We start from the raw sequence: 19756 nt of genomic DNA, 5'->3' as shown, positions 1-19756 counted from the left end.
TACATTTAGCTTTACTTTTTTTCAAAGCGACTTACAAATGAGGATGCAATCAAAATCAACAAAATAGCAATGATTTGCAAGTGCTATAACAAGTCTCAGTTAGCTTAACCCAGTACACGTAAAAATTCTTTTTAAATTATATAATAAAAATAAAACAGAATAGAAAAAGAATACAGCAAGCTAGTGTTGCACACACACATGAATATAAACACACATAAATATATATATACATTTATTATTATTAATTCATAATAGATCAGAGATAATGTAAAAACATGATAATTTAAGCAAGTTTACTGGTGGGTTTGGTGCTCCTTCATTTTGCCAGTGGGTTAAACTGAGTGTATCCAGAGACATGCCTGAACATGACTTAAATGTTGCCTTGAACATGCCTGAACACTTTTTTTTTCATAAATATATTTAAATATAGATATAATTTAATAAATAAACTTTTTCCCCTTAAATTAACAAGCTTGTAACAATACTACTTACAATATTTATTTATTCATTCATAAAAATCTGAAAAAATTGACAAAAAACAAAAAAAAATAAAAATCATGTTCAATGACCTGAAGAGGAAAATGATTTTTAGAATTACTCTAAATTACTTTTTACTTAAAAAAAAAAACTATAAATTTTAAGGCATGCATTTTGTGTACAGGTTGTTCAGAAAGCATTTGATATTTTTGATCATTTAGAGGCCATAGAAATGTGCTTAGCAAATATGGCGGGTTTAATAGGGTTATGACTTAAAATACCCCAAACACTCAACACAAGACCCCAAGTTGATGAGACACAGCATAAATGTTTATTTTTACAAAATATAAGTAACAAAAAACACATTTTGTATGTGATTAATCATTCTCTCCAAACAATGGAGAATTCAAAAGCACTAAAAGCGTTGAATAAACAGAGAGAACAGTGCGTAGTAGCGAATGTGGGGAGCCTAATCCATCCTTGGAGATGCCAACACACACACACACACACACACACACACATACAGTCCACATCACCAACACTGAGTCACTCGTCTTCATCAATATTAAGAGAAGTGAATATGCACATAAATAATGTACACGGAGCTCACTCTAACTCCCCTTCTTGCAAACACACACACACGCCCACAGACTGATTCATTAACAGCTTGCTCCAAATCCTAGAATGCCAAGCAAGTGTCCAGATGGCTGGTAAAGCCGCCTCTCTCTGAGGAGGCATCGTTAGCAGTCAACAGAACCGCATCCAACAGGAGCTCTCGCCATACGGAGCGTGGCCACTCAGCCAAACTGAGGAGGGAGTCCGCCGTTGTTCCGAGAATGACCCAGAACAGCGGATTGAGTGGTCAATGAGCTCACTTAAGCCTGTTTAAATGATCCCAGAACAGCAGAAGTGCTTAAGCATAAGTGGACTGACATTACAGTGGCATGATGTATTTGACGAAAATATATCATCAAATGGAATACATTTCGAACTGAATAAGCAGCAAAACAGAATCTACTAGCTTGTCCATGAAAACAATAGAATCATCTGTCCACTCCAAGGGCTAAGATGAACGTTTGGGCTGATTCCATTCCTGATCCAGAGAGGATGGTCTTTCCTTCCTGTATTCAGTATCCATACTTATCGTTTAGATGTGTCCGACCATCACCAGTCTGACCTGTTCACAACAGACACGCGGGATAAATAAATCAATTTTTCCATTAGAAATCATTCCAATGTGCTGATTTGGTGCTCAATAAATATTTAGTTAATATTTGTGTGAATACTGTGATGCATTTTTAGGATACTTAGATAAATGTGACCCCAAGCTTTTGAACAGTAGTCTACATTGAGCAAAAATTCTTTCAAAGCAGATTAAAGAACACATTATGTCTTTATCTTTTGATAAGGTCATAGATAGCCATATGGCTAATACAGTAAAGTAACAAGGGCCATTTGTTAGCTTAACATGATAACAATTTAAGCACCATACCAACAAAAATGGATTCTGGCAGAAACTGGATCCCATTCTCTCTTCTGTTCTTAAAAACAGAAAACCTTATCTTATAATAACCTCCTGACTTTAAAATAAATGCCTTGGAATTAATGTGTTTTCCCATAATGCAACTTCTCTAATCCTCAGAAATGTCAGAACGGTGTTTGAAGTGTCCTAAGATCAAAAGCTAACACTCACTGAAAATAATGTTTCACTTTCAGTGAAAGCCTGTAAATTGAGATTAAAAGGGTTCAGTGCCAAGAATGCTTGATTTTTGATGCATATTTCTAACTGCGCAAAGGTTTTTTTGTTTGTTTTGGACTTAATTATATCACAGCCATTCGGGGTGAAGAGAGGCAGCTATTTACCTGATGGAGGAACCCAAACGCAGTAGTCTGGGTCATCTTCTGGGTACTGCTTAGACATGGTCACAGGAGGCTAGAAATAAAGGTAGAAATGTATAAATATTAAAGCATGAGAAAAATAATTCTAGAATCTTATTGTAAGTTATAGAGAAATTCTACATGTTCAGATCCATAAAGTAATACCAAAAAGTATTTACACACTTAAGGATCACAAAAGTGTTCTACCTAGCAGAATGACCTTTTAAAAACAGTGATAATTTGAAATATTAATACAATATTTCACAAAAGAACAAATGTTGTATTTTGTATATGTCATTTCTTTTCTACCTAGCTACCATGTTATAAATCATATTTGCTTTGGACATATCTCGTCTGACAACCAGGAAATATCAAAATACTTTTTGTAACAGTAGTTTTTTTTTAAGTTAATAGCTAATATTTTGTGAAATGTTTTACTTCAAAAACATTCTTGTGAAAAAAATGTGTTAATTTCTTGTATTTTGTTAACATCATTGGTTACATATCTTATGTCTTAAGTAAGAGCGGTTTATATGCAGAATTATTTACAGCTTCAATACTTACTCTGCTGGGGCCAATCATTTTCTTCTTTGTATTTTTCTTTGGAACATTTGAGACACTATTGTCAATTTCCTCTGTTGGGATATGAATCACAAAGAAAAAGTGCATCAGACAATTTGTCATCAGACTGCCTTAATCCACTTAAAGGTCAAACTAGAAGCAGGACTAATTGAAGAAACATGTTTTAAAACAGTCACACTTCACATTTCAAAGAAATTATGCCACAGAATGCAAGAAACCATACACACTGAATATGTGATTCTACCTTTTGGACGAGAGGCACTTTTCTCTTGAAGATGGGGAGACTTCTGTTTTTCGTGAGATGCAACTATCTTAGCAGGCTCGTCCTCTTGGTCTCCTTTAGCTAGACACAAAGAAATATTGGCGAAAATATCTCTTAGCTTTGATTACATGCCAATATTATGGATTAGATTTTGTCAAAAGTGGAAGCCAAGTAAAATTAGACTCTGTGTAGCACACTACACTGACGTCTTGTGGTCAGAAATAGAATTACACTACTCTGGGAATATTGTATTGCAACCCCCCCCCCCACCCCCCACAACAGCACTTTTATGGCAGTGATTAGTTATTTTGGTAAATGTTTAACCATTAGGGCGGTGTGTCTGAGTTTCACTGGAGTGTTCTGAGCTGGTGGTCTCTGCAGACTGAACGACCTCCATATCACCATCTGTGACCGCATCCTCCATCTTCTCGCTTTTTTCTTCCTCCTCTTCTTCCTCTTCCTCACCAACAGAGGGCATTTCTTTCATGTTGAAGAGCTCAGGAGGCAGATTGGTTCGCTTTGCGGGTAACGTCTGCATATTTAGGTGAAAGAGAGAGAGAACACATTACATTGCCTAATGACATATATTACAATTATATATATTATTCCTACACAAATTTAAAAAGACTCACTCCTATTGTTCCAGTCTTCAGTTTGAATTTACTTCCTCCTTTCATGGCTCCAAACATTGGCAGGGATAACTTCTTAGGATTCTCAGTGTCCGTGGACTGACTACTAGATCAGTATTTAAAAAATAAAATAAAAATTAGGCCCCTATTAAGTTTATTTACTTCTTTTTTTAATATTTTCTAGTTTAACTACATTTTAATAATCAACTTCAGGCAATCAGTTGACTTTACAAAACTTTAACAAATGTTTGAATTTATTAAAATTAGTGACCTTTGAAATGTCTTTTTTCCCAGAAATTCAGTGTAGTCTATTTATATTTTTCTGCATAGTTTTATTTAAATTGAATATAAAAAATGGTGGAAATCCAGTTAATTTAAATTGTGATATTTCTTAAACAATAATTTACAGTTAATGACACACTGGAAGATCATCTTGGGTCATTTTGGCTTTACATTTCAACAGCGGAAGAAAGAGGACGTGTCATGACATCCAGTGTTTTTTTTTTAAATTCTTTTTACACTCTGTGGTACAGCCCTATTTTTGATTTATTCATCCCAATTCCATGATATTTCACATGATAAAGTTCTATAAATTCATTTTTATGACTGGATTCCATGACTCCATCACAGAAATTGCAGGGCCCTGTGAACAACCTACACAAATAATAAATCTTAACAGCGAGTGACTCTCAGAATTCTCCTGAATTTATTCTCACAATATTTATACCACGATCACAAACCCATTGCTTTACAGATTTATGCCAAAAAAGAAATCTGAATCATTCAAACTGCAAAACCAGGCCTGTGAAATCATGCAGCGTAACTGATGAGAGATACAGAAATCTTCATGAGACTGCAGTAGTCAATTAGAAATCACATCTTTTGTACATTAGCAGCTAAACCCTTAGTTAATTGGAATGACCAGCTTGTCTGGAGGGAACACTGAGCTCACCTGCTGGGCTGTAATGAAGGCAGCTGTGTGGGTTTGGCCAGATCTGCTAGCTTGCGCAGTCTCTGACCTTCCTTCTTCAACTCGGCCACATGTAAATGTAGCTTCTTTCTCTCCACTCCATCCAGAGCCGTCTCGCTGCGTACAACGCTCATGAAAGCATCTAGAGGGTCCTCTGTCGAAGAACTGGAGACTCCTGAAGGAGGACAACAAGCATGAAGTGTAAACTTACACATGATGAAATACTGAGGGAAATATATATATATATATATATAAAAAAGAGAGATTTACCTTTCCCAGAAGAACTGAGTCTATTCTCAGTCTCAGCCAGCTCTTTTTCAACCTCAGCCAGTTTGGCTAGCTAGGAAAAAATGCATATTCCATCAATACCAGGTACAGCACACACAGGAAATATGCAGCTGGTTCCGTACCAGTGATTCATACGTAACAGGACGCTCCTGAATCTTTCCAGCCTTCTTCATGCGTTCAGTCCGCTTCTTCTCCACCGCTCCTGTCCGGTCAAGGAATGTGTCATCATCACTGTCATAAAAATCTTCATCTTCCCAGTTCTTCTTCTTGCGTTTTCGGGACACTGTAAAGAGATTAAACTTGTAAGAGACTGCTTCTAAGAGGACTGTAAATGCAGGCAAAAAAATAAAACTGATAAAAAAACAATGATAAAAGAATTTCCCCAATTTTTATTGACCTGTCAGCATTATTACAGGTTCTTAAAGACAATTACCACTAATAACACTGACTGGATTATTTTGCTGTTTCAACAAAACATTATTATTAAAGAAACTAGCAATTTAAAACCAACTAACTTCTAAGATCCAATCACTTACGGTTACAAAAATTCCACCCTAAATACAACATCAAAGATTTTGTATATTTAATTTTAACATCATGGTGATTAAAAAAAAAAAAAGTTTAAATTTGACAGCTCCAGTCATAAATCTGTCAATAATGACAGTCTGATGTTTACTTACCTGCCTCCTGTCTCAGAAGACCACGGGCCTCCAGAATGCGGCAGGCCTCTAAGCAGCATTGGATGGCTGCTTCTTTCTTTTTCCCTGTGTGGGTCACTTCAGCCACCAACTGCCTGCCCAGAGCATCATCCACTGGCAACCTAAAAGACACAGATTTCCAACAAAATATTTTCAAATTCCAACTTCTATGTTAATGTCACCAAAATTACTTGTATACTTTTTCATAAGTAAAGTTTACAACATAAGATCAACCAGTCTGTGTATTTCAGTATAGTTTTGCCACTAGTCATAGCTGGTGATAAACTGCTAAAAATAAAGAAAGGCGCAAATGTGGTTTGGTTGCAAACAGAAATTAAGTGCTTACTTAATTCTGCAGAGCCATGTACCATGGCCTTGTTCTTCATACTCAAACTCTAGTTCTTCTCCTGAAATAAACAGTTAAAATAATGTTTACGTGGTAAAGAAATCAAGATTCTTCATATGAATCTAATTATTTTACCTTCTCTGTCATAAAATCCCTGTAATGCCTTTTTAGGATCTTTTAAGTATGCTGCTTCCTGATCCTCTTGAAATTCTGTGGCAAATGGATTCTCCTCATTCTCGTCCTCTTCTGGCACTGGCTCTTCATCTAAAAAAACAAAACAAAACAATGTGTAAGTTTTCTGAGAACAGGTAGATACAATGGGCCTCATTTATCAAGCTAATGTAGAAACAAGCGCAGATCTGTGCAGTGTGCACAAATTTCATAATTTCACAAATTGATAAATTTGACTGCAGAAAACAATCATCATTTGAATAACACGCCCCTTAAAACACCCCGGTTTAGAAAGCCTTCCCTCTAGAGTTTACGACATGGAGAAACGAAACCTGGCCAAAAAGAAAAATTAATCTCATGACAGAAATTGATCTTACTCCAAAAATACCCGTTAAAGGGACAGTTCAAAAATTGCGGTCAAAATCCGAGGTAAAGAACAATATAAATACTGTTCAGTTTCTTGCACAGACCAATCGGTTTGTGTCTTTACACATAAATGTATCACCACGAGCCACAAGGTTTAATTTGGTTTTGTTATTGTATGTTTTTTTTTTTACTCTCAAAGCCATGATTCCCATCCACTTCCATTAAATGACTGACAGAGTTCAAACGACGAACCCAATTTTCTGTTGTACGCTCGTTTCGTAAATGAGGCCCAATAGATTAAGGATCATCTGTTGTCTTTGTTACCCATTCCCCAAGAGCAGCCGGTATCTTCTGAGGAGCTTCTCGTTGTAGCACTGGCTTCACTGTTCTCTTTCTCTTCCTCCTCATCTGAGCCGTCACCCATCATCCTCTTCTCCAGCTCTTCTCTCTGTTTTCTAGCACGCTCTCTGAGCTCTGTCACCGTCAGTTCAGATTCTGCTTCTTCATCAAACTCTGGACCCTGAGAAAAGAAGGAATCTGGTATAATCAAAGCTAGTTCAAGCAATAACACTGAAGCGGATGAGTTAAATCTATTTATGAGGTCTGATTTAACTCATAAATGGGGCAAAATATTGGTTAGATGTTACTTACATAATAAAAAAAATAACACATTTTGAATTTCATCAACTACTGGTCAACACCGTAAAAAAAATATAAATATATGTATTCTAAATTGTAAGTTGTAAATAAAACAAACTACTGGAATATGTTTTACAAAAGAGAATAAGAGGAAAAAACAACTATTTCTTAAAAAAAATAATGTCTAATTTAATTTTACTTGCTGTTTCTCATTGTAATTAATTGTGAAATTTACTAGCAACTTCTGAGTTACATATGTTTTGGTAAGTTTGAATTGTTAACCACAGTTTCTGGTGAAATACCATTGTTAATACAGCTATTAAAGCCACAAAAGGTACCATGTTTTATGGACAAGAACATTTTCAAAACCATGGTGCATGAACATGGTAATCATTTAGTATCATGGCAGTAAACACACACACTGTGAACACACACCCGGAGCATTGGGCAACCATTTATGCTGTGGCACCCGGGGAGCAGTTTGGGGTTCGGTGTCTTGCTCAAGGGCACCTCAGTCGTGGTATTGCTGGCCCGAGACTCAAACTCACAACTCAAGGGTTAGGAGTCAAACTCTTTAACCACTAGGACTTGACTTAATAAATACATACCTGCAAAATAAAGAGTCTTGTGCTTCCTCCAAACTTCAAAACATGTCCCACTCGTAGCCTTATGTATGTTTTAGGCGGTATTTTGTTCTTATTTACAAAAGTCCCATGAGTGCTCCCCAGATCATAGGCATAAAAGCCCTTCTCCTCTCCTACGACCCCGTCCTGCCCAGCTCTGCCTCGGTACTGCACCACGGCGTGGTAGCGGGAGATGGACGGGTGCTCCAGTGACACATCACACACTGGCAACCGACCCACCACAAAGTAACTACTCTGGGTCAGTGGGACCGCATCTAGGATCGCCCCGTTTTTCAGCAGCTCAAACGAGTAGCTGATGTCAGGAACAGATCCCCACGGGGGCTCGGTGTATGGGAGCGGAGGAAATTTACCCGCCGGGGGTAGCTTGACACTGGCAGGGATCTTTTGTCGGATGTCTTTTGGTTTGGGCTGGACCTTCTTTGCCTCTGATCTCTTGGATGATGGCTGATTGGACGGGTCAATTAAAGTCTCTGTGGGTTTTTCAGTTGGCTGCTTATGTTTAGTATCAAGATCTGTGTCTTTATTCTCCGATCTGCTGCTGTTTAATTCCTCTGCGAGTTTCTTGCTTGAGTTTAATCCTCCTGACTTCTTCACTGTGAGCAATGGAGCCACAAAAATATCCGGTTTCTTAAAAGGATCATCTGTGTTTTCATTAGTGCTGGTGATGTCCTGTTTCGTATCACTACTTTGCACGTTCCCAGGGTCCGAACTCTTCTCTGTGTCCATTTCAGTGTGATTATTTTCAATCTCTTCGTTGCATTCAGACTCCATCATGCGCTCACTCTTCACGATATGGTGTGTTTGGTGTAACACTTTAATGATTCCGATCCTGTAGTCTATAATTTGTAATATAGACAAATCTTGTTTAATTTATATCAGTAAATGTATAAACATATCTTAATATGTATGCATAGTAATTGTTTGCATTTTATATAGTGGTTTTAACATATTAAAGTATTTATATCTTATCTCCACTGTCTAGGAACTATTTAAAGTTTCCACGGAAATATTTCAGGGTGGTCCCTCACATCCGCTCGTAGATTATACGTCGTTTTGTCGAAATGATACATATTGATTTATTTTAGTATTATTCGTCTTTATGATCATCTACTCAAAAAGGTAACGTTATGATAATTATGATGTTGGTTATGCTTTATGAGTGCCACATTAAACATTGGGCATCGCAGGGCGTCTTATATTGTGTAGCGTGAATGTATAAATTAACTATAAATACACAAAAGCATGAAAGTTTCTGAAACTTAAAACATACATTTTATGTGCATATTATAGTATATAAATATAAAGTGTACTCTTTAAGTATTGAACTGAAATGTCATGTGATGTGTGGGGGGATAGTTTGAAATGTCACAATGCAAAAAATAGCAAAAATAAATAAATAATTAAAAATAATGATCTTCTGATATTTGAGTTAACCATTCATAAGTACTACTGTACATGTGCATCGGGTGACAGGAGATATGAGCTTTCATAGAAATGTCAGTTTTAACAGTGTATTCTATGGTTTTTAGATTGTACCACTGTCAAAAGAAACAGCACTGTGTGAAGATGATGCGTTATTGGGGCGAACTCCCAGTGGCTTCGGCTCCCCCGGGCCGCAGTTCTTTTGACCTTCTGCAGCGTGAGTTCCGCCAGGTGGAGATGCAGGACCCTCCCTTGCACCAACCTTCTGCACAGCGCCCACGTCCCACTACCATGCTGGATATCCCCTCTGAGCCCTGCAGCCTCACGATCCACACTGTGCAGCTGAGCCAGCATGCTCGTCGTCTCCGGGGTCTCATTGCTGCTGCCCAGCAAGGCCAGCAACCCCTGTCCACATTATTAGATTCCCAGGGAGTCATGAAACCCGAGGATGGGGATGCTCTACCTCCCCGGCCTGCCACACCAACTGTACCTGATGATCTGCTTCCACTGGATAGTAAAGCTCCTCGACAGCCATTCCAACTACGTCATAGTGACCCAGAGAGTGACTTCTACAAGTATGTCAACAGATCATCATGCATTGTTTGTCCTATCTATTAATTTATTAAAAAATACATGAAAATTCCAATTATACATACAGTGACCTCTTCTAGGAACAGAATGTTTTTAATTTCTGAATTAAAAATTGATTTAGAAATTTTATGGAAGAATAAATTAAAATTAAAAAAATTATGTACAGATGTCTTAATATCATAGTTAAGATAAAAAAAAAAAAAACAGTTTTAAGCAGATTTTTATTCTTGGGGGAAAAAACTATTTCATGTGATGTAATTCATGAAAAATGTCATGTGATGTAATTCTTTCAATTTAATTAGTAATTATATTTTTATAAACTCATTAAGCTAGATTCGATTCTTTTCACTGTATCCTTATATATTGACCCTTGTCTGTCTGAAAGGCCTATATTAACCTTGAACTTCAAAGATTAAAGATTAAAATTTAAGGATTTGTGAAGCCAACATTTAAATTTGTCTCGATGAACCTTTCCTCTACATACAGAATCCTCAGATGCAGCCTATAAATTTAAACCTAAACATTTGATATGTAATTTTATAAAGAAAACTCCACACTTGTCCTGTGATTCCTGTTTTCTGTTTTTCTCTTTTTTTTCAATTTGTCCACTTCTTCCTCATTTTAGAGGTAAAGGTGAGCCAGTCACTGAGTTGAGCTGGCCGTCCTGCCGCCAGCTTCTGTACCAGTCAGTGGCCACAGTGCTCGCTCATGTTGGATTTGAGTCAGCGAATGAGAGTGTGCTGGAGACTTTGACTGACCTGGTCCACGAACATTACCTGCGGATCACCAAGTTGCTGCGCGTGGCTGTTGACAGGGAGGCCTGCCAGGGCTCTACACCCTTCCCTGATGTGGTGGAACAGGTATTCCATGAGGTGGGCATTGGCAGTGTCCTGGCTCTGCAGCGCTTCTGGCAGACCCGCATTAAAGACTACCACAGCTACATGCTGCAGGTGAGAGATCTCCAATATTATGCCAGCTTCAATATCTACAGGACTGTGTTCCTTTGATTTTACATTGTGATTGCTATGGCATTGACTGACTAGTGTCGTCTTGGACTGTAGGTCAGTAAGGAGCTCTCAGAAGAGTATGAGAGACTTGTGAATCCAGAAAAAGCTCTGGAGGATTCCAAACCCTTGAAGGTTAAAGATGAACCAGGGAGTGACACCGCTATCCCTTTGAGCGAGGAGCCAGAAGCGGATCTGGCCTCAGGTGACCAAGCCCTTCCCATCGGTGTTCTGGGCACATCCAGTGAAAGACTGGCTGGAGGACTGGAAGAGGGACATTCCCCTCACACATCAGGTAACCCATTCGCTTGTGAAGGACCCTTATTAGGGCTCAGTCAAGACGAACTGAATTGTTCAAAAGAAAACTTATTTAAAACATCATACCTTTAGAAGTCTGTTTTTGCTACTGTACCTTTAAGACTTCCTTATGCAAATCTCCTTTGTTATGATTGGCTAACCTCTAAGTTTGTGAGATGATTAGCAAACATACTCGACAGAAAGTTACAAAATAAAGTCAAAATTGATCAATTCTCAACAATATAAAAAAAAAGGCAAAAATGCCTAAAAAATATTTAGCGCCATAATATAAGTATCTTTCACAACATAAAAGTTAAACAGTTGAAAGTCAAAATGATAATATACTATTATCTGTTACGTTAGATATATAAACCTGAATATAAATACATGTCTGTTTAATTAAAGTTTTCACAGTATTTTATTTATATATTTTTGGTCTCATTTTAGTTTTGGGACCAGTTCTCACTATTAACCTACCGTTTATGATGACTTTTGCCTCAGTATATAACAGTAAGGTATTTGTTATGCTTGGGTACTGGGTACATTAAGGGATGTAGAATATGGTCAGAATGCAGAATAATGATGCAGATTAAGGCATTAATATGTGCTGTATAAGTACTAATAAACAGCCAGTATGCTAGTAATGTACATGCTAATAAACAACTAGTCAATACTGAAAATTGGTCACCAAACTAAAGTGTTACCATATTTTATTCTGCCATATTTCCCGTAGTCACACAGCCACTGCCTTGTGGCTCTGATGGATGACCCCGTTTGAAAACCCTTGCTTTAAATTACTGTAACACTTTCAAAGTAAACATATAATCACAAAGTAACGAGTTTCAATACAACCTGAGCGTTTGGACTCACAGGGCAATTCTTGCTTTGCATTCAGCAATTCTTAAAGGGGGGGTGAAATGCTCATTTTCACTCAATATCCTGTTAATCTTGAGTACCTTTAGAGTAGTACTGCATCCTTCATATCTCCAAAAAGCCTTTAGTTTTATCATATTTATAAGAGAAAAATAGTCTGTGCCGATTTTTTTTGGAAAAACACGAGCCACTGGAGGCGTGACGTGTGGGCGGAGCTAAAGAATCACGAGCGCGAGTAGGCTTTTGAGTTGAGAGCGTTTGGAAGCTGTGACATTACCAGTGTTGGGTATAGTTACTTTGGAAAGTAGTTAGTTAGGTTACAACGTTACCATCAATTAAAAGTAATCAGTTATGATACAGCGTTACCTATTCTTAAAAGTAACGCGTTAGAGTACTCATGCGTTACCAAAAATTAAAAGCAGTTCGCAGCGGCTCACACATGACAGACACAGCCTCCGGCCCCTTTAAATGCACCTAGAAGTCGTGACTCCCGACAATGAATAACGTCAGTCATCCGACTAAATTAACACTGCAGGATAACAATAACAGGAAAGACAGTCAGCAATCGGCTATTCCACATGGCGTTTTATTTATTTATTATCACAGGACATATTATTAATCAAAATTCGCACCTACCCAGCCTGGGTAGCTACTGTATATTATGAGCACCACAAGATAACTCCTGATTTTTCTTTAACTTTAAATAATGCAGTTATCAAAGTACAAGTATGCTTACTTGAAAACACAACCTTAAACAGGCTTGCAGATTTAAATCCATTTAGAAATGATGAACAATCAGCCAGCCAATGATCTAACAGAAATTAACAGCTGCCTGTCAAACAAAAATGATAACAAACCGAATTAAATCCTTCACTGCCACATAGGCAAATGACAAATCGCTTAATAGCCGAACTAATTATTATTAAAGTGTCACTCACAGTCACAAGCCTAAATTCGCTTTAACACAGTCCTCTTACATTTACTCTTCAAAGTAGTGATTAAAACGTAGCGTTAAATTTGAGGTAGAATTTTTGGCGGTCGACAGAAGCTTTTCACCAAAGCAGAGTGTGCATTTTACCGTTATGTTCTTTTCTTTTTCGTTGACAAATTGAAAATAATGTGCGTACTTCCATAAACCAAACGCTGTCCTCTCTGCTATCTTGCCGGGAGTTCGAAAAAAAAAAAAACCCCACACACACACAGGGTCAGGCGCAGGGCACAGACGCATCACAGCCATTGACTTTACGATCACAGAGCTTCGGCTCCGCTGATACTGTACATCCGCAGGTGGCACAGTAGACCTAGGACTACTGTCTGACAAAAACCAGGCTGCAGTCGGGATTTTCCTTTCCTTAAAATAACGGATTACTTTTTTAAAAAAAAATAACGAAGTTACTGATTACTTACGCACGAAACTAACGCGTTAAGTTACAAATTTCAGGAAAAAAGTAATTAGAGTACTCTAACGCGTTACTTTGTAACGCGTTACCCACAACACTGGACATTACCATGAAAAAAAAAAAAAAAAAACATCATCCAAAACAAACCATGGCTAACAGTCAGATTCAGCGTATATTTATGATCCAGAATCAGATCCCGAGGCTGAAACTGAACGAGAGCAGCAGCAGCAACGACTCGCTCCGAGCGGGGCTCGAACCCGGGTCTCCGGCATGGGAGGCGGACGCACTCAACAAGGAGGCAGAGATATTTTAAGCAGTTTTACTCACCGCCTGCGGTTCCAACACACGATCGTGACCCTTTTTCGTTGGGATTGCATCATCCTTTAGAAAAAAACGATACGCAAATCCGTCGTCAAACTGGGCCTTGTTTGTAAAACAAGCATCTTCGAAATGCAGGGAACAAACAAAAACACTTGCACAACTCCGTCGATGCTCTGTAAAAATAAACACCGTCCACTAGTCCCTTAATGTTTTTTTTTTTTTTTGGTAATTTGTGCAGGGTTGTCTTGCCCTGGCAACCAAAAACACACTCCTTTTGTGACATTTCGCGACGCTCTCGCTCTGATCAGTGAATGTCTGTGCTCTCAGTGCTCTGCTCTTCCGGGAGAAGTGCCCTTAGGACCGATATAAGGAAATTCCGCTCCATCTAACGTCACACAGAGCCATACTTGAAAAAAAACTTTCCGAAACTTGTGACAAACCGGAAGGAGTATTTTTGGAACAAAAATACTGCTTCAAACGTACAATTTAATTTTTGAAACTTTGTCCATGTTTAGCATGGGAATCCAACTCTTTAACAGTGTAAAAAACTCAGTATGCATGAAATAGCATTTCACCCCCCCTTTAACTTTTAGACTAGAATTATTTAATGCAGGCATCCAGCCATGTGTTGAGCCCTTTTTTCTACTGTTTGTTCGACTGTCTGTTCTGCCAGACACTTGGGAGTGAGCAGCACACCAACAACAGACTTTAGAAAAATGTTGTCCTTTGATCTGTCCACAACAGCTCCTAAATCAACATGTGAATTATACATAATAACAGGAACACTGCTCACTTCAGACAATTTGATGTTTTATCTTTACCTTTGGCAAAATGTCTGCTTTGCACCTCTGTGTGAGCAGCCACTGTGTTTTCAGGTCTGTTTGGTTAAAGCTTTGGTTTGTTGAAGAAATTCCATTTAATTGGAAGACTGTAAACACTAATGAATAAATGCATTAGTGCAATAGGGCGTGAAAGAGAACTCAACTCACTACAAGTGTTCATGTGAACACAGCTGGTTGTGTTAAAGTGAATGCAAACATGAATATTAATATATTAGATCTGTGCATTTGGTCTTAAAGTGACAGCAAAAAAAAAAAAAAAAAAAAAAAACTGCCCTGCTCTCATGACTGAATAAATGTAAATGATTGAGAAAGAATCAGCGTTTTAACTAATACAATGAAGACCAAGTAGTGTTTAATTGATATTTGATTGTTTTACATTTGAACTGTAAGGGCTTTTCTTATCTTTTTTCCCCCTCCATATATTAGAATTTATTTTAATTTCTAAATGTTTATTTCTTAAATAATATCTTAAGATCTTTTTTATGTGCATTAGTTAGGCTGGTATTAGTTTTTGCAGTCTTTTTAATATCATTATCTTAAAAATACTGGTACAATTTACAGTGACATTCTATATGGTAACAGCAGTTAAGCGCATTAGTAAATATGAACAATGAAAAATGTCTCAGCATTTGCAAATATATATAAATAACAGTTCTATTTTGCAAGCAGTCCTTTCTAGGGTTACATGATAAATTGTATTTTAATCGTGATCACGATTTCTTCTTTTCATTCAATTAAGCATAATCGTCTGTGATATTTAAACAACATTTCATATTTATCTGACATTTGCGTTATCTTGGACTGGTAACAAGCCTTCACAAGCTTTGAAGCTTGAGGTTGCTGGAGGTCAAGAGTTTAAATCCCTCAATCAGCTTTTCACTTAAATGGATGCATTTTGTGCCCGGTGTTTTAATTAATCTTCCCAATCTGTCAGCCAAGCACGCTTCAAGTGTTGATCATTTGAAAACAACAGCAAACATGTTTACCAACAGGTTTAACAATCTTGACTGTGATATTTTGCTGAAAGGAAAGCTTAATACAGCTAGTCTGTTGTATTTCAAGTGGTTGGTTGTGCTTGTTTTTTAAGGGAAAAAGCAATGATTTGCATAATGGCCAGAATTAAAAACAAGCATAACTTTGTTATAATCCATATTATTATTTGTTTTCTTCAATAGGAGCAGGGAATGGCTCTCCCTTGTGGCATTTAGCCCAGGTGAAGATGGAACCTCAGGACAGTGAGGAGGGCCAGGTATCGGCTCATGGGGTTCTGGGTAGCGACGTCTTTGAAGAGGGCCCCATGTCAACCATGAGTGAGGCTGGCATCCCTCCATCTCCTGGAGGTTCAGAAGGAAGTTACACTTCCCATTCACCAGATTCGCTCATGGGCACATCCCCTTTCACTCAGCGGCCAAAGAAGCGGATGAGAAAAGTATAAATAAAGAGACCTTAAAGCACTTCCACAGTCATTGTGATGCATAGTATTACCTTGTGTTGAGACTAGATGTCTTACCTTTGAATGGAAGTTTTTTATGAAATTAAATGAACCTGACAAATAAAGTGCGAGTTTGAATGCTTCCCAAGCAAATGGCAGACGGTCACTGTTTTACCCAATTATTGAACGGGACAATTACTTGTTTGCTGTGGTAAAATTAGCATCTGTTTATTGTAACGAAACAATGGAGGGAGCACAACATGGGGAATAATTATAGCCTGATGTCTGCTTCAAAACACACCGGGACATCAATCAAGGAGTAATGGCAAATTAATTACAGCATGCATAAATCTGCATGTTAAATAAGCAGGCCATTTCATTACCTGTGCACTCGCAGGCATCACAGTGGAGGTATTGTCTCCTAGCCACCTGCACCAAAACCGTTTTCCTAAACACATACAGGTTGAGTGTAAATTTAGCTCGTCACACTTACCAGGTAACAGTGCAATGCATTCTTAGACTCAAATCAAAAGGAACCGAGACTGGATAGCGTCTTTGAATGAATGGGTATGGTCTTTCAGTGGCCACTTTAAAGGGTTTTTTATTTCAGTTAGTCGAAAAAGTGACTTCACACCACAAGCTAACACATCTGTTCATATCTCATAAAAACCCTGTAATAATACTAAAACTCCATATACATCGGGAAGAAGGAGGCGGGAACCGGCACACAAACAAAATGAAACTTTAATTATTCAAAATGAACACAAAACAGCGCGTCAGCCCCTCACGGCGACTGACGCGCACAAATAAAAGCCAAAACATAAAATAATGTCCCAGGCCTGGTCCTTCACTATAGTCGCTCCAGTTTTATATCCTTCCATCTCCTACGTGGGACTCGATACCAGCGGTGGGGCTCAGGTGCAGCTCATCTCCAATCACTACACCTGGCCTCACTCCTCGTTCCCACGCCTCTCGGCCCCGCCCCACTCGCCACAAACCCCAAAGAAATAAAACTCTTAATTTGCTAACAGTTCTATTTGTAGCTGCATTTTTACAATGTTTTCATGATGAATTATCACATTTTACCCCAAACTGTTGTCCCTGTAAAGTCCCTGGCCATTTCCTTTTGATTTTATTTGTAATTCTCCGTGTTCTTGATATTTCTCATTATAATTGTATTATTGTAGTACTGTACATACAACATTTATTTACAGTACTTGCAATATCATGATCATTTTCACATAATGATCATTTGACCCATGCACCCCTAATATGGAGTTTAAAATTCTCTGGCAGACACATTTTGAGTGGTGCTTTTGGAACAAGTTAGATACAACACATTAAATGTATACAGACATTGCTGTAATTTTGGTAAATGAAAAATCTTACAAATTGTGAAAATAGTTTAATCTGGTTTAGTTTAGTTAGTTTTTTTGTTTTGTTTTTTAGAATCATCCTAAAATTAGTTGGAGTGTGTGGCCTTCTAAAATGACAAATAAGAATACGTCTTATTTTAAAATTGATTCTTTCCACAGCTGTGGTTTTGTAATGAATAAAACACCATTTATGAACCTGTTTGTTTGAGAATTTTTTGTAATGCACTTTTTTTTTTTCGTCTGATCTTCTCCGTAATCTCCAGACAACAACAACAACAACAAAAAAAAGTAATATGTTCCCGTCCTTGTGCTCATTTCATTCGTCTCCAAAGACCTTTCTTCATTCCAACCTTACCTTCAGTTTAATTGGTTGTTGTTGCTGGATACTGTTTTGAAGAAAGAAACAGCAGGGGGCAGTAGTGCATCGCACCATCACATTTTCATCCAGTTCCACACTGCAGTTTCACCATCATTCCAAGTGTTCCATATTCCACTGGGCTGTGTCTGCTTTTATTGAGCTTCCTGCTTTGTGAACAAGCTGTATTTGAGCACATAGAGTAATCCATTTTACCCATCTCTAGTGGCAGTTATGATTTCCTTTAAGTCCTTTCACTAAATGGAAACATGTTCAGAACTCCAGCAGATAATTACACCTACGAGGCTTGACGATGCTTACAAATATATATGCTTGTGAGTGAAGAGTCACTTTGGCTTTTACTGGTGTAAACAGTAATTTCAGTGTTGTGGGTGATGTTACCTGTCCAGCAGTCAGCAAATCAAAGTTCAGTTTGTAGTTCAGATGAATTTACATAGTTTGTGTAAATGTTAAGCCTTGCCAATGATTCAGGGGTTCAAATGTTTCAACTACCTTTACCTTTTCACAAGTGGTTAATTTGTATATAGTGATGAGCCCCACCTTCTAATTAAAACAGCCAATCACCAATAGAGTGCAACAGTCAGATACCGAAAGCAAAACTTTGGAAATTGATGTTTAATGGAAAACCATTTTTCCATATTCCACTGTTCTTCCCTCAACTTAAACGAGTTGATACACACCTCTCCTAAATTGGTGTAGTGCGCGGTGCCACTATGCTAGTGTTTAGCTAAGCACCATTCATTGCTTAGGATCCAAACAGGGATGAATTTAGAAGATACCAAACTTTGATGAGTGGGGCGGGGGCCAGTGGAGTAAATGAAAATGAGCGACACCTTCACCACTCACCGGTCTCGAGTCCCACGGAGGAGCTCTGGAAGGATAAAAGGAGGAGTAACGACAGTGAAGGGTGAGAGAGGACCAGGTCTGGATTTTATTTTGTGTTTTGGTTCTGTTTGTATGCGGCAGTCGTCCGCGAGGGGCTGTCATGCTGTTTTGTGTTTATTTTGTTATTAAAGTTTTATATGAAACTCCCACCTCCTTCCCATACTACAAACAGTGTTACACAAACACTTCAACGTTTTCCCTATTTAAAGACGGTTACATGAGTAGATACACGAGTAAGTATGGTGACAAAATAAACCAAGGCGATTTCCTAAGCAGATAAAAATGATGACTATAATGTATGGTGGAAGAGCACTTCGCAGCACTTTGACCTCGGCAAAGTAATATCATCACTCTTGAAAATGATATTCCCCCTCTCCCTCTCCCTCTAACTTCCATCAATACAACCAATGTGAGGAGTTTTTAGTAGTGATGATATTACTGCACCGAGGTCGAATTGTTGTGAGGTGCTCTTCTGTCATACATTATAGTTATAATTTTTTTTATCCACTTAGAAAATCTTCATGTTTTATTTTGTGTCACCATACTTACTTGTGTAACCTTTAAATAAGGAAAACATGGAAGTGTTTGGTGGCTTCTAAATTCATCCCTGTTTGGATCCTAAATAATGAATAGTGCTAAGCTAAACGCTAACATAGTGGCACCGCACACTACAGTGGAATATGGAAGAACAGTGGAATATGGAAAAACGGTGGCATTTTCCTTTAATGATAACTCATAAACCTAGAGTGTGTTTAACCACAGACCTACTGTGAGTTCTGAGGTTGAACTAGATGTGTTTAACAGCTGAATTCATGACGAAAAACTACATCACCCATGAAAATTTACAGAAAATGCCACCAATCAGAGAGTACCGATAAATCAAGCCAAAAGAGCTTGCAGGGAATGCCCAGTGATGTAATGTGAGGTAATCAACTCAGTCTTGCTATGCTGTCAAAATACTTGATACTTACTTGAATATTTATGTAT

General features: G+C 37.9%; 2 protein-coding genes across 3 annotated transcripts; one reads left to right on the top strand and one right to left on the bottom strand.

Moving 5' to 3' along the window:
* Positions 1 to 785: 785 nt before the first annotated feature.
* On the bottom strand, positions 786 to 8737 carry LOC127976106 (kanadaptin-like). Of its 2 annotated transcripts, none has more exons than XM_052580261.1 (14): positions 7915 to 8737; positions 6992 to 7187; positions 6266 to 6394; positions 6131 to 6191; positions 5767 to 5906; positions 5209 to 5369; positions 5069 to 5138; positions 4781 to 4973; positions 3832 to 3934; positions 3524 to 3731; positions 3182 to 3280; positions 2920 to 2990; positions 2341 to 2410; positions 786 to 1654 (listed from the first exon to the last, which is right to left on the bottom strand). In XM_052580261.1, the coding sequence occupies exons 1-14, from the start codon at positions 8722 to 8724 to the stop codon at positions 1605 to 1607; spliced, it is 2361 nt and encodes a 786-aa protein (XP_052436221.1). In that variant the 5' UTR covers positions 8725 to 8737; the 3' UTR covers positions 786 to 1604. The 2 variants fall into 2 exon arrangements, with proteins under 2 accessions (XP_052436221.1, XP_052436224.1); XM_052580264.1 differs by having other exon boundaries at positions 3832 to 3931.
* A 214-nt stretch (positions 8738 to 8951) lies between these two features.
* LOC127976111 (STAGA complex 65 subunit gamma-like) lies at positions 8952 to 16257 on the top strand. The gene is made up of 5 exons (XM_052580273.1): positions 8952 to 9069; positions 9480 to 9947; positions 10589 to 10913; positions 11025 to 11262; positions 15876 to 16257. Exons 1-5 carry the CDS (start codon positions 9050 to 9052, stop codon positions 16133 to 16135), a joined length of 1311 nt encoding a protein of 436 aa, XP_052436233.1. The 5' UTR covers positions 8952 to 9049; the 3' UTR covers positions 16136 to 16257.
* The last annotated feature ends 3499 nt before the right edge of the window (positions 16258 to 19756 follow it).

Source organism: Carassius gibelio, chromosome B17 (genome assembly GCF_023724105.1).
Source record: "Carassius gibelio isolate Cgi1373 ecotype wild population from Czech Republic chromosome B17, carGib1.2-hapl.c, whole genome shotgun sequence".
Lineage (NCBI taxonomy): Eukaryota > Metazoa > Chordata > Actinopteri > Cypriniformes > Cyprinidae > Carassius > Carassius gibelio.
The sequence above is the reverse complement of the archived record's forward strand: the minus strand, read 5'-3'. Positions and strand labels throughout refer to the sequence as shown.

What these genes read in the sequence shown, in the direction of transcription:
- LOC127976111 (XM_052580273.1), top strand. Translation starts at nt 9,050, where the DNA reads ATGATCATCTACTCAAAAAG. An exon ending in ACCACAGCTACATGCTGCAG is followed by an intron (nt 10,914 to 11,024) that starts GTGAGAGATCTC and finishes CTTGGACTGTAG; the next exon opens with GTCAGTAAGGAGCTCTCAGA. An exon ending in ACATTCCCCTCACACATCAG is followed by an intron (nt 11,263 to 15,875) that starts GTAACCCATTCG and finishes TTTCTTCAATAG; the next exon opens with GAGCAGGGAATGGCTCTCCC.
- LOC127976106 (XM_052580261.1), bottom strand. Translation starts at nt 8,724, where the DNA reads ATGATGGAGTCTGAATGCAACGAAGAGATTGAAAATAATCACACTGAA. An exon ending in ACATGGCTCTGCAGAATTAA is followed by an intron (nt 5,907 to 6,130) that starts GTAAGCACTTAA and finishes TGTGTCTTTTAG; the next exon opens with GTTGCCAGTGGATGATGCTC. An exon ending in AAGTGCCTCTCGTCCAAAAG is followed by an intron (nt 2,991 to 3,181) that starts GTAGAATCACAT and finishes ATATCCCAACAG; the next exon opens with AGGAAATTGACAATAGTGTC.